Source organism: Pipistrellus hanaki (assembly GCF_964339955.1).
Source record: "Pipistrellus hanaki genome assembly, chromosome: X".
In the NCBI taxonomy this organism is placed as follows: Eukaryota; Metazoa; Chordata; class Mammalia; order Chiroptera; family Vespertilionidae; genus Pipistrellus; species Pipistrellus hanaki.
Genome location: NC_140524.1, coordinates 48,884,844 through 48,903,620, shown reverse-complemented (window position 1 = coordinate 48,903,620; position 18,777 = coordinate 48,884,844). Strand labels below are relative to the sequence as shown.

At 38.2% G+C, this 18,777-nt stretch overlaps 2 protein-coding genes across 2 annotated transcripts in view; one reads left to right on the top strand and one right to left on the bottom strand.

Annotated features, from left to right (window-relative positions):
- MORC4 (MORC family CW-type zinc finger 4) overlaps positions 1–18,777 on the bottom strand; it is a 737,287-nt gene that overhangs the window by 243,700 nt on the left and 474,810 nt on the right. The window lies entirely within an intron of this gene.
- Positions 1–18,777, top strand: part of RADX (RPA1 related single stranded DNA binding protein, X-linked) — a 69,722-nt gene that overhangs the window by 23,636 nt on the left and 27,309 nt on the right. Inside the window, exon 11 of the mRNA XM_084870451.1 lies at positions 4,311–4,384. Coding sequence (XP_084726577.1) covers positions 4,311–4,384 — 74 coding nt within the window. The remainder of the gene's footprint in view (positions 1–4,310; positions 4,385–18,777) is intronic.

Below are 18,777 nucleotides of genomic sequence, written 5' to 3'. Positions count from 1 at the left end.
ATCCTCGTGCATGAATTTTGTGCACCTGGCCTCCAATCCTACCTAATAAAAGAAACATGCAAATTGACCTCACCTTTGCTATGTCCACAAGAAGCCTCACCCACCAGCCAATCTAGGCAAGCATGCAAATTAACCCAACCAAGATGGCAGTTAATTTGCATGCCCAGACCAGAGTGAAGACTGAAGACAGTGTAGAAAGAAGCCAAGTGCTGCAGAAGGGAATGAAGCTGTGGAAAAGCAAGCAAGCGGGGCGGTGGAGAAGGAAGGGAAGCAGGCGGGGAAGGGGAGAAGAGAGGAAAGCAGGTGGGCTGGGGGAGAAGCAGGCAGGGGAGCAACCACAGTAGGAAGCCCTATTGCAGGAATCTTCCTGCAATATGGCTAATATGCAAAGTGTCCCCTCAGGAGTTCAACCATGAGGCCAGGAGTTTGATCACTTGGTATGACATGCGCTGACCAGCAGGGGATGGTGCAGAACATGGCCGGTGACCAGCAGTGGCGGCAGGGCACTGAGGAGCAAGAGAAGAGAGAGGCAAGGAGGCAGGGAGGTGGGGAACCTGATTGGCCCTGATCGCTGGCTAAGACTGGGACTCTACCCATGCATGAATTTGTGCACTGGGCCTCTAGTAGTAAATATGACTATTTAAGAGCTTGTATCAACCAACATTTTATTCCAAACTAAAGGCCCAGTGAATGAAAATTTGTGCATTCAGGGGGGTCCCTCAGCCCGGCCCACACCCTCTGGCAGTCCAGGAGCGGGCCTAAGCCATTAGTTGGACATCCTTAATGCTTCCACGGAGGTGGGAGAGGCTCCTGCCACCACCACTGCACTGGCCAGCTATGAGCCAGCTTCTGACTAAGTGGCACTCTCCCTGTGAAAAGGCACTGACCACCAGGGGGCAGCTCCTGCATTAAGCATCTGCCCTGTGGTGGTCAGTATATGTCATAGCAACAGGTCATTCCCAGTTCTGTCATTAGGGTGAATTTGCACATTACCCTTTTATTATTTAGGATGGTAGTAAATCATGGTACTCTCTTTTAGATAAAATGTGTAAAAATCCACCAACTCATTCAAAAAGTTAGCACTAAGAAATAAAATATAATAAATGTGACATTAAAACTTCTTTATTTTATCCTACTGATAAGACTATTTCCTTACCTCATTTGATACTCAATATCCCTGTGAGGGAGGCACAAGATAATTATCTCAATTTTGTAGATGAGGAATCTGAGATTCAGAAAGGATAAAAATGGTAATTAATCATTCATTTATGTATATTAAGAACTTTTAATTTTTTGCTTGAAAGATAGTTTATAAGACTATAATAATATTAGAGTTCTGATGCATGAAATTCATGCATGGGGGTGGGGCAGTTCCTCAGCCCGGCCTGCACCCTTTCCAATCTGGAATCAATCTCACAATCCTGAATCACTGGCTCCTAACTGCTCACCTACCTGCCTGCCTGATGGCCCTAACTGCTCGCCTCTGCCATCCTGATCTCCCTAACTGCTCTCTCCTCCTGGCCTGATTGCCCTTATTGCCTAACTGCTACACCCTGCCAGCTTGATCCCCCTAACTGCCTGTCTGCTCTCTGCTGCTGGCCTGATCCCCCTAATAGCATATCTGCTCTCCCCTTCTGGCCTGATTGCACTAATGGCCTATCTGCTCTCCCCTCCTGGCCCCTAACTGCCTATCTGCTCTCCCTTTCTCTCCACGCCCTTCGGACCCCCAGCACAAGTGTGCTGAGAGCTCTCCTCCATGGCCCCACCCCCATCCTGATTGGTCATTATGTAATGGCGTCTCAGCCAATTTGCATATCCTCTATTATTAGTAAAGGTTAATTTTAATCCTGTTATATAAATTAGGGGATGAGCCAGGACCAGTTTGGCTCAGTGGATAGAGCGTCGGCCTGCAGACTGAAAGGTCCCAGGTTCGATTCCGGTCAAGGGCATGTACTTTGGTTGCGGGCACATCCCCAGTGGGGGGTGTGCAAGAGGCAGCTGGTCGATGTTTCTCTCTCATCGATGTTTTTAACTCTCTGTCCCTCTCAATTCCTCTCTGTGTAAAATCAATAAAAATATATTTTAAAAAATAAATAAATTAGGGGATGATATATAATAGAATCTACATGGCTTTTATCTAAGATCAATATGTTAGTGAAAAAGCAAAATTATACTACAACTTATAGCTTTTGAGATAATTTTTATATTTTGCCACTACCCATCATATGTGTCTTTATCTTCTCTTCTTTTTCCTTCTTATCTGTGCTCAGTTATCCTTCAATATTTCTTATCTTTTCATTTTTATCTCTCTTTCTACAATTTCCTCAATTGATACCCATAGACATTTTATATTCCATTCTGTCATTTAGCATCCTTGAGACATTTAAGTCATACAAACAAATGACTACATAGTCCAGTAGAAATCTCCTAAGCCAATTTGTAAAATTCTGTACACTATCATTGTGATGTTTCAGATTGGGAACTATTTCTTCCAATTTATTTCAGATGAATATATTCTTTTTAGTCACATGTATTAAAAGTATATACATGCTGTTTATGGATTTCAGAGTATGTGTAATTTAACTATTTTTAGATATTTACATTTCTCTCTGAATTGATATTTTCAGTTTTCTAATTTCTGGAAATACCATGTTTCAAAAATTGAAAAATTACAACTATAAAATGTTTTTATGTGCTAGAGTTTTATAGTTAAATAGATGCATTCTTCTTTCATGAAAATGACTTCATTTTAGTTTATTAATAACTTGACATTATAAAAGAAGCCATAGAACTATTTTTTTTTAAATTCCTATCATATGAAGTATATATCCATCTTTAGTTGATTATGTGGCATTCTACAACATGACAATTCTGATTTTCATGCTTTTAGTTTTGGAAATACAACAAAAATATGCTAAATATGCTAAAATCCCATAAGGTGGAAATATTTCCTTATAAAAGCAGGCTTCACCTCAGCTGCAAAATAAAATGCTTCCCCTTTCCTCCATTCATTTCATTTCAGTTCAATAAATAGTGAACAGATAATATGTGGAGATTCAGAAATAGATAAAATGAAGTTTATACTTTTGTAATACTTCTAGCAGAACTTATAAGATAATCAGATGGAAGAGACAGACCTATAAACTAATTTTAATATAGTGTGATAAATGCTATAATAGAAGTTTTTTCATGGTGCTATGAGAGCATACACAAGGAGCAGTGAGCCTTGACTAGAGATCAAACTGGGCCTGTAGTTTTCTTATAGAAAACTAGAGGCCCAGTGCACAAATTCATGCACTGGTGGGGTTCCTCAGGATTGCCTGTGGGGATCAGGCCAAAACCCACAGTCCAACACTGCCTGCAGCTTATCTGCCACTCCTGCTCATCCCAGTTCCACTACACCTGCTGCAGGCTTTCGCCCAATCAGTCCAGATTGGGAGAGGCTTGCATCGCCACAGCAGCACTCAACAGCTGTGAGCCCTGCATCTGGCTCCCTTCCAAGGGGAGTGGCCTGCGGGTTCTGTTGAAACCAGCTCTCGGACATCCCCTGAGGGGTCCTGGATTGTGAGAGGGCAAAGCCCAGGGACCCCACCAGTGCACAGTCAGGGCTGGGGAGGGACCATGGGAGGGATCTAGGGCATATACGCCCATCTCTCAGTCCTGATCAGTTGGACCCCAGCAGCAAGCTAACCTACTAGTCAGAGCATCTGCCCCCTGGTGGTCAGTGCACGTCATAACAATAGGTTGAGCAATCTTAGCATATCATTAGCATATTATGCTTTGAATGGTTGAACAGTCGATCAGTCACCAAATGCTAATACTTAGCATATTAGGCTTTTATTATGTAGGATAATTCCTGAGGTAAATTTTGAAGGATAAGAGTTAATCAAGCAAAGGAAAAGGAGCAGAAAGAAAAGCATAAATATAGGAGAGTAAGGCCATATAGTTTTCTAGAATATTTGAACAAAGCAAACATGAAAATAGGCCATAAAACTAATTTTTAAATTTGTCATATAAAGTATATATCTATCTTTAGTTGATATTTAATAAAACTGAATACTTTCTTTTGTGGAATAATCCTTAAAAGAATATTTTAATCTATTGTAGTATTTGAATTGTTATGCAGTATATGGATCTTTGTACAACATTTGAATGTATTTTTCCTTACATTTTTAATGCATCATTTTAAGAAAATAGACCTACATATTTTCTAAATTTATTGAATTAGAAAAAATTCTGAATGGCACCAATTAATATTTTCATTTAAGTCTCTTTGTAACTATTGGTTATTCTCATTTCATCTTTTGTAGAGTTCCTATACCTCAGCCAGAAACTTCTCCACAAACAAGAGAAAATATACCAAACATGCCATGCATCTTCCAAAGTATGTTGCTTTATTGTTAGTAGTATTAATGAAATATTTATGGCACACTATTATATAAAGATCACTGTTTAATTCTGCATTTTTGTGTCATGACTGCCACTAACATAATATAAGTATTCTAAAAACGTTTATAGCTAGTTACTTTTGTTGCTGGTTTTCATTTATACTAGCATAGGTCCTTGTCAAAAATACTGGTCCCAATTTAGAACAATATTGTGGTATCACCAAAGTAAAAGTAAATATAAACAAACTTATACTTACCAATTTGCTTCTTTAGTAGCATATCCCTTCAAATGTACTATTTTTAATTATCAGAAGAATAAGTAGAAATTTTAATTTTACATAAATACAGCTAAAGCTTAAAATATTGTTATAGTTTCTTTCTTAGTTATTGGGTTGACTTTTGAATTTTGGGTTCATTTCTGAAGTAATTTAGTAAAGTAATTTATTTCTGGAAAGATATCCTTAGAGTGATTTATTTTTAGTCAGATTTTATATGGGGCCATCTTTCTGGACTAGACTTTTTATCATTTTATGTCCTTCTTGCATTTTGAATCATTCTTATTTTGGGATTGACCTGTAGTCTTTCTGGCAGATTAAGAATGCACAAAAGATATGAACACATACAACAGTGTGATGATGGCTAGAGGTCGAGGGATGAGAGTTGGGTGGAAATGAGTAAAGGTGGGGGACAAGAAGGAGACATCTGTAATGATATCAACAATACAAAAAGAATGCACAAATGTATCTGAAGTATGTACCCTGCAATAAACATAGAAAATAAAGGGGAAATCGTAAGAATATATATATGTAACCAAACCTAAAACAATAATGAAAAACACCTATGTGCCAGAAACAAAGAAATTTAAAATTAATAGTGAGTAGGAACTAAAACTAAAACTGCTAATCGGCATTTCAAAACTAGATAAAGGCCTAAACGATTATAGATTGAAGTATAATAACAACATGGAAAGGAAAGTCCAGTAGTTTATGTGAAGTAGAACTAAAATAAAGTTGGAAGTTTGTGGATGACCAATGAAATTATGCCCTTTAATGTGGGAAAGTATTAAAAAGCTACCTATATCCTCTGGACAATGGGTGGGAAAAATTTGGAATCCCAGGACTGCAGTAATGGAAGTATGGTCATAGTTCAGATGACTGAAATGGTGAAGAAAATGTGATAAAAAATTAACATTAATATCTGATGCGAAATCAATGAAACCCAAAGGTGAGTGTGAAACTGTCTTAAAGAGAAGCTTTTTATAACCTACTAGAGGCCCAATGTATAGATTCATGAACCGGTGGGTTCCCTCAGCCTGGCCTGTGCGGATTGGGCTGAAACTGGCTCTCTGACATCCCTCGAGGGGTCCCGGGTTGCGAGAGGGTGCAGGCCAGGCCAAAGGACCCTACCGGTGCACAATCAGGGTTGGGGAGGGACCACATGAGGACTCCAGGGTGTGTCCAACCCGTCTTACCAAGTGCCAATTGGTCAGTCCCAACAGCAAGTTAACATACTAATTGAAGTATCTGCCCCCTGGTAGTCAGTACAGGTCACAATGACTGGTCGAACTGTTGGACACTTAGCGTATTAGGCTTTTATTATATAGGATAGCATTTGGGATTCATTTGGAAAGCATCTATAGAAAATAAATTCATAGTTCAAAAAATTACAGACTTCCCGAGGAAATGAACTACTTTGAGACAATGTGATTAGATGTAATATGTGGAAAATTTTATACCCCAAAAACTAGAAATACTAGATTAATCAGAAAGGGACTTTAAATAAATATAAATCATAAATCAGGAATAGATCAATATGAAAAAGAACTGGCATATTGGAATCCCAAGACAACTATATATATAACTAGAGTCCTGGTGTATGAATTCATGCACCAGTGGGGTTCCTCGGCCTGGCTTGGGGGATTGGGCTGAACCTGGCTCTCTAATATCCTCTAAGCAGTCCCAGATTGCAAGAGAGTGTAGGCCATGCCGGCAGCGGTTTGGCTCAGTGGATAGAGCATCGGCCTGCGGACTGAAACGTCCCGGGTTCGATTCCGGTCAAGAGCATGTACCTTGGTTGCGGGCACATCCCCAATAGGGGTGTGCAAGAGGCAGCTGGTCGATGATTCTCTCTCATCGATGTTTCTAACTCTCTATCCCTCTCTCTTCCCCTCTGTGAAAAGTCAATAAACTATATTAAAAAAAGAAAGAGTGCAGGCCAGTCTGAGGAACCCCACCAGTGCACCATCAGAGCCAGGGAGGTATGTGGGAGGTTAGCCAGCCAGGGAGGGACTGCAAGAGGACTCCAGGGCATGTCTGGCCCATATCACTCAGTCCCAATTGGCTGGACTCCAGCAGCAAGATAACCTACTGGTTGGAGTGTCTGTCCCCTGATGGTCAGTGCACGTCACAGCAATTACTCAACTGGTCAACTTTCTTGCCCCTGATGGGCAGTGCACATCATAGCAAGCAGTTGAGTGGACTTAGCATATAATTAGCATATCATGCTTTGATTGGTTGAACAGCCGCTTGGAGACTTAGCATATTAGGCTTTTATTATATAGGATGGGTTGAAGAGTAACTAAATGCAGATGAAAAGATAATTGATACATTTGGAAGATAGATACAGAGGAAATCATACAAGAGATTGGGAAGGTAAGAGAGAAGTTGAGAGACCTAGTGCATAGGGTGAGAAGGTCCAATTTATATCAAATAAAATTTCCAGGAGGACAGAATATGGATAATCAGGAAGAAGCAATATTTGGAGAGGTACTTTTTCAAAATTAAAGATATTGTACATATGAATCATTAGATTGAAGGTCACAGTGAATCCTGAGCAGAAATATTAAATAAATCAATACCCAAACATATCATGGTAAAGTGCAAAGAATCAAAGATATTAAATATCTTAAAACTATCAGAAAAAAAACTAGATATTTTTTTCAAATGAAATATAATTAGATTGGAAGATTTCTTATCAGCAATAATAGATGCCTTAGACAATAGAATAATGACTTCATTTTTTAAAAGGAAGTATTTTCCAACCTAGAATTCTATATTTAACTAAAACTGTAAAAGTGAGGGTAAAATAAATATATTTTTAGATATTCTAAGACTGAGATTTTACTCATAGAGTCTCAATGAATTAGTAACTTAAAAAAAAGAATTCTAAAAGGAATAAAATGAAATAAAAAATGAAGTAGCAGAATTCAAGAAGAAATGGTGAGCAAAGATTGTTTGGTTGATCACACTGTAAGGTATAAAAATGTCAAGTCACTATGCTGTACACCTGAAATTAATACAACCAATGTAAGATTGTATCCCAACTATCCTTAAATTAAAAAGTATATTTTAATAAAAATGGATACATGCAAAAAACAAGAATTTCATGAAATATTGATAAATATAAATAAACATGGGCAGTAAAATTATGGTAATAGAAGAAGGGGAAGATGGCTATGGACAGGAAGGCAGACTGCAATATAGTGCATGAGTGAGAGAATGAAAGGAGAGTATGTGGTTTCACTGGGAGTGTTTATTTGTGAGTTGAGGGACAGCTATACTCCAAGGGACTGTTGGGGATTGCCAGACAGGGTTCCCCTGACCTGGCAGCCTCCCCTGCTGCTGAAATCCTTCCTGGAACAACCGGCTCTGACACAGAGACTGTGCCATCTTGAAGGGAAGAGTGACTGTTATCAGATGTCTAAAAATCCCAGGAATCTACAATAACAACACCCAGGGAACAGCTGCAAACCCAGGAACACTGGACCCCAAACAGCTCGAATACGCAGATGTGGAGGAGCTCTGCACCTTCTCATGGAAAGGTTAGATTTCACCTTAGAAAACGTCAGGTCTGTGATACAGGCAGGAGAGAGAAAAAGTGCACAATGGGAACTAGAGGATCTGTGGAAGTCTGTGCCCAAAAAAATCCGTGGCCATTGGGGCTGGCATGATCTGCAAATGTGGAAGGGGATCCACAGGGCTGCTAACAGAAGGGAACTCTAAACAACCCATAGCTGAACTGGGCTCAAAAGTGCAGCCTAGCCGAAACCGGTTTGGCTCAATGGATAGAGCTTCGGCCTGCGGACTGAAAGGTCCCGGGTTCGATTCCGGTCAAGGGCATGTACCGTGGTTGCGGGCACATCAACAGTAGGGGGTGTGCAAAAGGCAGCTGGTCGATGATTCTCTCTCATCGATGTTTCTAACTCTCTATCCCTCTTCCTTCCTCTCTGTAAAAAATCAATAAAATATATTTTTAAAAAAAGTGCAGCCTAAAAATTTTAAGAGTGTGCCAACTGCTTAGAGCCAGGGGGGGAAAAAGATTACACAGACTTGTATGCAGCTCCAGAGGATAAAAGTTGTAAGTTCGCACACTTATTCTGGTTCATTTTCTTTTTTTTTTCTCTTTAAATCCTTGCTTTTGATTACTAAACCCAGGACATAGGATCACCAATTGGGGACACTTTAAGAGACTGCAGGGCAAAGTTGTTTTTCTGGAACCTGGGGATCAGAGTGGGGAATAATGATCAGAGAACCAGCTCTGGGGCAGCCCATTCCCCAAAATCAGTATTAAGTGTGACAGGGAAAACAAAATCTAAGCACTAGCTAGAGAGGATTTATAGACCTAAAGGTCAATCAAAAAACACTGTCACCCAGGGGTTGAATCACAAATTGACTTTTGTGTAAACACAAAGGAGTATAAGAAACAAAGAAGTACTGCCTGCTTGAAAATCAGGACTGTGGCTTAAAACACTGAGGAGCAGTGGAATACAGGAAACTTTAATACTGTCCTGACTAGGAAACAGGCATGCCAAACAGAACAGTAGAGGAAGTGAATGACCTTCACTATCGCACATTTTTATTTTTATCTTTTACTAAGAAACTGTTTTCTTTTTCCCTCACTTGATTTTACCTTTTTAATTATTACATTTTTATTTTTAACCAGTATTATTACTACTACTATTTTACCCCTTTTTTAGTAACATTTTATTTTCTCTTTGTTTTATTTGGGATTAGTGTCCTACATTCTATTGTCATCTTTCCTTTACCATCATTTTACTCTATCTCAACTTTACCTTTATGCTATCAGTCTCTTCCTATCTTTTCCCCTATTGTTGTCCTGTTTCTTTTACCCTATTCCTGCTTTAGATTTTCCCTATTCCTTCTTTTTACCCCCTGTTATATATTCATCCTACTTATATATCTAATTTCCAATCCTCTGCTGTAAGTCCATACACACCCCTCTCTTCTCTTGCTTCACTCTCAATATTTTTTTCTTTCTGTTTTTTGTTGTTGTTTATATTGTTGATTATATTGGGGGTTTTTTATGCTTGTTTGTTAGATTGTTTCACTTTTTGTTTTGTTTTTTGTTTGTTTTTTGCTTCTGATTTTCCTCACCTCACTTGATATTAGTTGATGTTCATAGTTTGCATTCATCTTTAAGTATTTGTTACTTACATTTGTTGGGATTAGTGCCTATTCTATTGGAGTTTTCTCCCCATATAAATAGTTTTTTCCTCTCTTCTTTTTTATTTCCTTTCTTTTCTCCTATTTTTTTCATTATCTCAATTTCATTTTGACACTCCTATTTCTTCTTTCTTTCTTATTCTCTAATTCTCTTTTCTCTGGTGGTCACCTTTATTTGGAGATATTAGTATCCTTAATACATTTGAGTTCAGTGCCTTGTGCGTTGTACCTTGTTTGTATTGTTTTTCTGCCTTTAAAACAATGCAGGAGAGAGAGAAATACATAACCGAACACCCAGAGAAGAAAGATTATGGGGAGAAAAAGAAACATCGCTCATATGAAAGAAAAGGAGAAATCACCAAAAAAAAAAAAAAAAAAAAGGAAGTAAACAAAATAGAGACAAGCATTATGTCAGAGAAAGAATTCATAAAAATGGATATAAGATGGCTGGAAAGAATGGAAGACAAATTCAACAATATGTGTAAGAACCAAAAGGAAATGAAAACCAAGAAGAAATGAAAAACCACATCACTACTATAAAGAACTCAATAGGAAAAATCAATTGGAGACTACAAAAAGCAGAGGACTGCATCATTGAACTAGAAGACAAGGTTGGAAAAAATACACAAGCAGAGGAATATCTAGAGAAAAAAAAAACACAAAACTTAAAAAACAGGAAGAGTGCCTAAAGGAAATTTGGGACAACATGAAATGGAATAACATCTGCATAATAGGAGAGCCAGAATGAGAGGAAACTGAGCAAGGAATAGAAAACTTGTTTGAATAAATACTGCCAAAAACTTCCTTGATGTAGGGAAGAAAAAACTCAAACAAATCCAAGAAGCACACAGAGTTCCAAACAAAATGAAACCCAAAAGACCAATGCCAAGGCACATTATAATTAAACTATAAAACACCAACGACAAAATAAGAATCTTAAAAGCAGTCAGAGACAGAAACTTACCTACAAATGATCCCCTATCAGAGTAGCAACTGATTTCTCAACAGAAACACATCAGGTCAGAAGGGAATGGAATGGAATATACAAAGTCATGCAAAGGAAGAGTCTGAATCCAAAAATACTGTACCCAGCAAGGCTATCAAATCAGGAGTTTCACAGACAAAAAAAAAATAGGACTAAGGGTGTTTATTACCACCAAGCCAGCACTGTAAGAAATGCTAAAGTGTCTTCTGTAAATGGTAACAAGTATCTATCAATAATAACTTTGAATGTAAATGGATTAAATGCCCCATTCAAAAGATATAGGGTAACTCCGTGGATAAGAAAACATGACCCATATATCTTCTGTCTACAGAAAACCCACCTCAGAAAAAAAGATGCACACAGACTGATGGTGAAGAGATAGAAAAAGGTTTTTCATGGAAATGGAAAAAAAAAAAAAAGGCTAGAGTAGCAATACTTATACCTGACAAATTAGATCTCAAGGTGAAAGACAAAAAGGAAATAAGGAAGGCCACTTCTTAATTCTAAAGAGAGTAATCAAAATAAAGAAATAACTCTGGAAAACATATGAACCCAATACAGGAGCATCCAAATACATAAGAAAACTTCTGGAAGATATCAAGAGGGAAAGTGATAGCAATACAATCATAGTAGGGGTTTTAATATCCCACTATCACCATTGGACAAATTCTCTAAACAAAAAAACAACAACAAAGAACCATCGATCCTAAAAGACTCACTAGACCAGATGGAATTACTTGATATCTTCAGAACATTTCACCCCAAAGCCACAGAATATACATTCTTCTCAAGTGTATATGCATCATTTTTAAAGATAGACCATATATTGGGTCACAGGCAAAGTCTCTTCAAATTCAAGAAGATAGAAATCATATCAAGCATCTTCTCAGATCACAATGGCATAAAACTGGAAATCAACTGTAATAAAAACAATCTAAAAAAATTAAACACCTGGGGTCTAAATAAGATGCTATTAACAATGACTGAGATACCAGAGAGATCAAAGAAGAAATAAAAAAAACATCATGGCAACAAACAACAATGAAAACACAACAATCCAAAACTATGGGAAACAGTGAAAACAGTCTTGAGAAGGAAGTTCATAGCTCTACAAGCCTACTGCATAAAACAATAGTAATAAATTATCTAACCCTACAACTCAAAGTATTAGAAAGAGAGCAACAAGAAAAGCTCATCTTAAGTAGAAAGAAGGAAATAATAAAATCAGAGCAGAGATAAATAAATTAGAGACAAAAAACAATATATAAGATGAACAAAACCAAGAGCTGGTTCTTTGAAAGGATAAACAAGTTTGATGAATTTCTAGCCAGGTTTACCAAGAATCAAAGCAAGAAGACACAAACAAAATCAGAAATGAAAGAGGAGAAATAACAGACCTCCACAGAAATACAAAGAATTGTTTAAAAAAAAATACTGTAAACAACTCTATTCCAACAAACTGGACAACCTGGAGGAAATGGACATATTCCTAGAAAAATATTAGGTCTAGTAATAATTAATGTCGTTTTCTAATACTTTTTTTTAAATTGAATTTATTTAAACAATACAACAAAATTTAATCAACAATATAGTTGCCGTTGTTTTCTACTACTTGTGCCCAACGCTCAGGAAGCATTTTAATCCCTCTGTTGTAAAATTCTTGTGATTTTGATGCAAAAAATTCGGTCAATGCATTTTTGAGGCATTCTTCATTATTAAATTTTTTTCCAAGAAGAAAGTTTTGCAAAGAACGAAACAAATGGTAATCGGAAGGGGCAATATCAGGAGAATATGCAGGTTGAGGGAGAACTTCCCATTCCAACTGGCGCAGTTTTTCAGCAGTGATTCTTGCAGTATGCGGTCGTGCGTTATCGTGGTGAAGAATTACGCCCTTCCGATTAATCAGCACGGGTTCTTTTTCTCTTAAAGCTTGGGCTAACCTTTCCAATTGGGCACTATACACTGCACTTGTAATGGTTTGGTTAGATGGTAAAAGTTCATAATGAAGAATTCCTTTAAAATTCCACCAAACACACAGCATCACTTTTTTTCGCATGCAAGTCAGGTTTTGGCGTGGGCTGCGGAGCCTCATTTTTGTCCAACCATTGAGGCCGCCTTTTCAAATTAACATACAGCACCCATTGTTCATCTCCGGTAACAATTTGCTCTAAAAACGGCAAACGGTTTTGACGAGAGAGGAGCAAACTGCAAATTGTGACTCTTTGATTACGGTTGTTGTCGGTCAACTCATGAGGAACCCATTTTCCAAACTTTTGGACTTTGTCAAGTGCATGCAATTGATTGGAAATTGTTTTTTGTGAACAATTTAAAGTTGTCGCAAGCTCTTGTTGGGTAATTTGAGGATTTTGCACCAAAAGAGCTTGAAGAGCTTCTTGATCAAAATTGGACACACGGCCTCGACCACTCTTGTCATCTAACGAAAAATTTCCCTCGCGAAATTCCTCAAACCAACACTGGCATTTTCTGGCGCTAACTGCATCTTGACCAAGAGCACTACAGATGTTTTTTGCAGCCTCACTTGCTTTTCTTCCTAATTGGAACTCGTAAAGCATGCAGTGCCGAATATGCTCTTCATCCGCCATCTTCTTAGCCTAGTTCTGCAACAAAAACCAAACCAAACACAAACTTTTTCAAGCAAAACTTGTTAATTGCACTTCACACGTTCTGTAGATACCACGTGTTTGAAGGTTAGGTCAATACAAGTCAACGCCAAGCAAGATTTTAAACGAATGTTTAAAAACGACATTACTTATTACTAGACCCAACCTTCCAAAACTCAATCAGGAAGAATCTAAAAATCTCAATAGGGCAATAACTATGGGAGAAATTGAAGCAGTCATCAAAAAGCTTCCAGGAAACAAAAGTCCAGGGCCAGACCACTTTACAGGAGAGTTTTACCAAACTTTCAAGGAAAACTGAAACCTATACTCCTCAGACTATTCCAAAAAAATTCAAGAGGAAGGAATACTTCCAAGCTCCTTCTATGAAGCCAGCATCATGATAATACCAAAACCAGATAAAGACAACACAATGAAAGAGAATTATGGGCCAATATGCCCCAGTAACATAGATGCCAAAATCCTCAACAAAATACTAGCAAATCAGCTCTAGCAGTGCATCAGAAAGATCATACACCATGACCAAGCAGGATTTATCCTAGGGATGCAAGGATGGCACAATATCCGCAAATCAGTAAACATGATAGATCACATAATCAAATTGAGAGATTAAAGCCACATAGTCATATCAGTTGATGCAAAAAAAAGCATTTGACAAAATCCAACACCCTTTCATGACAAAACCTCTCAGCAAGGTGGGAATAGAAGAATCATACTTTCACATAATAAAAGCCATATATGACAAATCCATAGCCAACATCATACTCAATGGTCAAAACAAAAACCAGGAGGAGAGACTAAGTGAACTTTGGAACAATACAAAATGGAACATTTCCCATAAGAACAGGGATAAGATAAGGATGCCCACTCTCACAACTCCTGTTTGACATAGTACTGGAAATATTAGCCATTGTGATTAGACAAGAAGAAGAAATATAAAGCATACAAATTGGAAAAGAAGAAGTAAAACTGTCCTTATTTGCAGATGACATGATATTTTACATAAAAATCCCCTAAATATCCCATCAAAATATTATTAGACTTAATAAATGAATTCGTCAATTTAGCAGGATAAAAAATTAATGCCAATAAAGCTATGGCATTTCTATAAACCAATAGTGAACTCACAGAAAGAAAGACTAAGAAAGCAATCCCATTTACCATTGCACCTAAAAAATTAAGATACTTGAATAAACTTAACTAAGAAGGTAAAAGACCTATATGCAGAAAACTACAGGACACTGAAAAAAGAGATAAAGGAAGGCGTAAACAGATGGAAGAACATACCATGTTCATGGATTGGCAGAATCAACATCATTAAAATCTCCATACTACCCAAAGCAATCTATAGATTCAATGCACTCCCCATTAAAATACCAACCATGTATTTCACAGACCTAGAAAGAACTCTCCAAAAATTCATCTGGAATAAAAAAAGACCCCAACTAGATGCAGCAATCCTGAGAAAGAAAAGTAGGTGGGATCTCAATACCAGATTTCAAGCTGTATTACAAAGCCATTATTCTCAAAACAGCCTGGTACTGGCACAAGAACAGACATATAGACCAATAGAATAGAATAGGGAACCCAGAAATAGACCCAAACTACTATGGTCAATTAATATTTGACAAAAGAGGCACGAATATACAATGGAGTTACGACAGTCTCCTCAATAAATGATGTTGGAAAAATCGGACAGATACATGCAAAAATAATGAAACTAGACCACCAACTTACGCCATACAGAAAAATAAACTCAAAATGCATAAAGGACTTAAACATAAGAGAGGAAACCTTAAAAATACTAGAGGAATTCATAGGTAGCGAAATCTTAGACATATTCCAAAGCAATTTCTTCACTGATACTGCTCCTAGGGCAATGGAAACTAAAGAGAAAATAAACAAATGGGACTACATGAAAAAGCTTTTGCAAAACAAAAAACCATCAACAAAACAATAAGAAAGCCCACTGTATGGGAGAACATATTTGCCAATGTTATCATTGATAAAGCTTTAATCTCCAACATTTACTGGGAAGTCATACAATATAACAAAAGTAAGATAAACGATCCATAAAAAAATGGGCAAGGGACCTAAATAGATACTTTTTGAAAGAAGACAGAAGGAAGGCCAAGAGACACGAAAACACACTCAAAGTCACTAATTATCCAAGAGATGCAAATCAAAATGACAATGCGATACCATCTCACACCTACCAGAATGGCTATCATCAACAAATCAACAAAGGACAAGTGTTGGTGAGGATGTGAAGAAAAAGGAACCCTTGTGCACTGCTGGTGTGAATGCAGACTGATGCATCCTCTTTGGAGAACAGTATACAGTTTCCTCAAAAAAATAAAAGTAAAACTCCCATTTGATCCAGTAATCCCACTTCTAGGAATATATCCCAAGAAACTAGAAACACAAATTAGAAAGACTGTATGCACCCCTATGTCATAGCAGCACAATTCACCATAGCTAATATTTGGAAGAGCCTACGAGCCCATCAGCAGATGAATAGATTAAAAAACTGTGGTACATTTATACAATGGAGTACTATACTATATTAAAAAAGGAGTTATTACCATTTGCAACAATGTGATGGAGATGGTAAGTGAAATAATCCAGGCAGGGAAAGATAAATATGATATCATCTCACTCATTTGTGGAATATAATGAACAGCATAGACTGATGAACAAAAATAGGTCTAGAGACAGAAACATCAATCAGAATGTAAAACCTCAGGGAAGGTAGCGGGTAAGAGGGAGAGATCAACCAAAGGACTTATATGCATGCATATAAGCCTAATCAATAGAAACAGACAACAGGGGGTAAGGGCATGAATGGGAGGTGGTATAACTGGAGAATAAGGACACTTATGTAATACCTTAATCAATAGAGAAATTTAAAAAAAAGAAACTAGAAGCACCAATCAGAAATGATATATGCACCCCTATGTTCATAGCAGCACAATTTACAATAGCTAATATTTGGAAACAGCCTAAATGCCCATCAGCAGATGAGTGGATTAGAAAACTATGGTATATCTACACAATGGAATACTACGCTGGTATAAAAAAAAGAAGAAATTCTTACCATTTGCATGGGTGGAACTGGAGAGCATTATGCTAAATGAAATTGGCCAGGCAATGAAAAAAAAATACCACATGATCTCACTCATTTATGGATAATAAAGAACATTATAACCTGATGAACAAAATGATAGATACAGAGGCAGTGGAGCATTGAACAGACTGTCAAATTACAGCGGGCAGGCTGGGGAATGTTGCGTTGGGGGGGGATGGGGGGAGATCAACTGAAGACCTTGTATGCATGCATTTAAGCACAACTAATGGACACAAGACACTAGGGGGGTGGGGTCTGGGCATGTGCCAGGAGGTAGAGTAGGCTAGGGGAAGGTCAATAGGGGAAAAAAGGAGATATATGTACTACTATTTGTAATATCTTTAAACTATAAAATAAAATTCATAAAAAAACAACTACAGTAATAAATAGTTTCTTGAGATTGGAAACAAAGTGAAAATAAAATACAATTTAAAATAAAATAGGTGGGAACATGAACTATAGACATAGTAAATTTAGACGTGAAAGTTAAAATTTTTAGGAGCAACCAAGGTAGCAGCATAGGTAAATGCCTAAACTGCCTCACACAACAATTTCAAAACTATAACTAAAAGACAGAATGGACATCATCCAGAACCACAGGAAAGCTGGCTGAGTGGAAATTCTACAATTAGAAGGAAAGAGGAAAGCACATGGAGAATCAGAGGAGCTGCAAAGAACTGAGGTATGAAGACATGCGCACAGAGAGGAAGGGTGGCTGGGTGCCTGGCTGGCATTCTCTGATGGGAGAGAGAAGGAAGCTCCCGACCACATTGAACCCCAGTTCAGACTGCACTAAACCCCAGTTCCAGGCGAAACCCCATGGACCCAGGCTCATATGGGGGGAAGCTGGACTGTCAGGTAGAGAGAAAGGCACAGGGAGACTCGAAGACTCAGGGAAGTCATGGCAGGCAGGGGTCTGGAAGCTTCCACACGAGTGCACACAGAAATGACTGACTGCTGAGATTGCTGCTAGCTCTCCCTAGTGAAAGGGAATTGGAAGCTCCTGACTGCACTGAACCCCAGTTCTGGGCGAGCCTGGGGGAATCTGGACTGTCAGGCAGAAACTCAGGAGAGTAACAGAAGGCAGAGGTCTGGAGGTGCATGCGCAAGGGCAGGGCTGACTGGAAGCCAAGACTCTGCTCAGCCCTGAGACTCAACCCCATCCAAGTTGAGCACAGAGGCTTTTGCAATTTTGCAAGTCTGGTCCTATAAGGCTTTCTCCAGCACAGAAGTTCTCCCAGCGTAGACACAGCTGATACGGCCAATTGGCCTGGAGGTCAATTCCTCCCAGTGATACCAACAATAATCAAGACTTAACTACAACAAGGTTGTACACACAGACCACAAACAGGTGCACCAAGAGTGTCCACCTCAGGTAACTGGGGAGGCTGATCCATTGGGCCATACAGGAAACCTAGCACACAAAGCTACCCTACCAACTCAGGGAAGCAGCAAAAATGCGGAGACAAAGGAACAGATCACAAAGGAAAGAAATTGAGGAAAACAAACATCTGGATATAGAATTCAAATCCACAGTTATAAGTTTTTCAAGAATTTCCTAGAAAAGGCTGATAAATTTAGCCAGACCCTCGAGGATATGAAAAAGGACCAACTAGAAATTAAACATACACTGACTGAAATAAAAAAATATATATATTATACAGAGACCCAACAGCAGATTAGAGGAACGCAAGAATCAAGTCAAACATTTGAAACTCAAAGAAGCAAAAAACACTCTACTGGAAAAGAAAAAAGAAAAAAATTTTCAAAAAGTTTAAGATAGCGTAAGAAGCCTCTAGGACAACTTCAGGCATACCAACATCTGAATTATGGGGCTGCCAGAAGAAGAGAGAGAGGAACATACTGAAAACCTATTTGAAGAAATAACTGAAAACTTCCCCCACCTGGTGAAAAAATTAGACTTACAAGTCCAGGAAGCACACAGAACCCCAAACAACAGGAATCCAAAGAGGATCACACCAAGACACATTAATTAAAATGCCAACAGCAAAAGACAAAGAGAGAATATTAAAAGCAGCAAGAGAAACACAGTTACCTACAAGGGAGCACCCATACCAATGAGATTGTCAGCTGATTTTTCAACAGAAACTTTGCAGGCCAGAAGGGAATGGCAAGAAATATTCAAAGTGATGAATAGCAAGAACCTACAACCAAA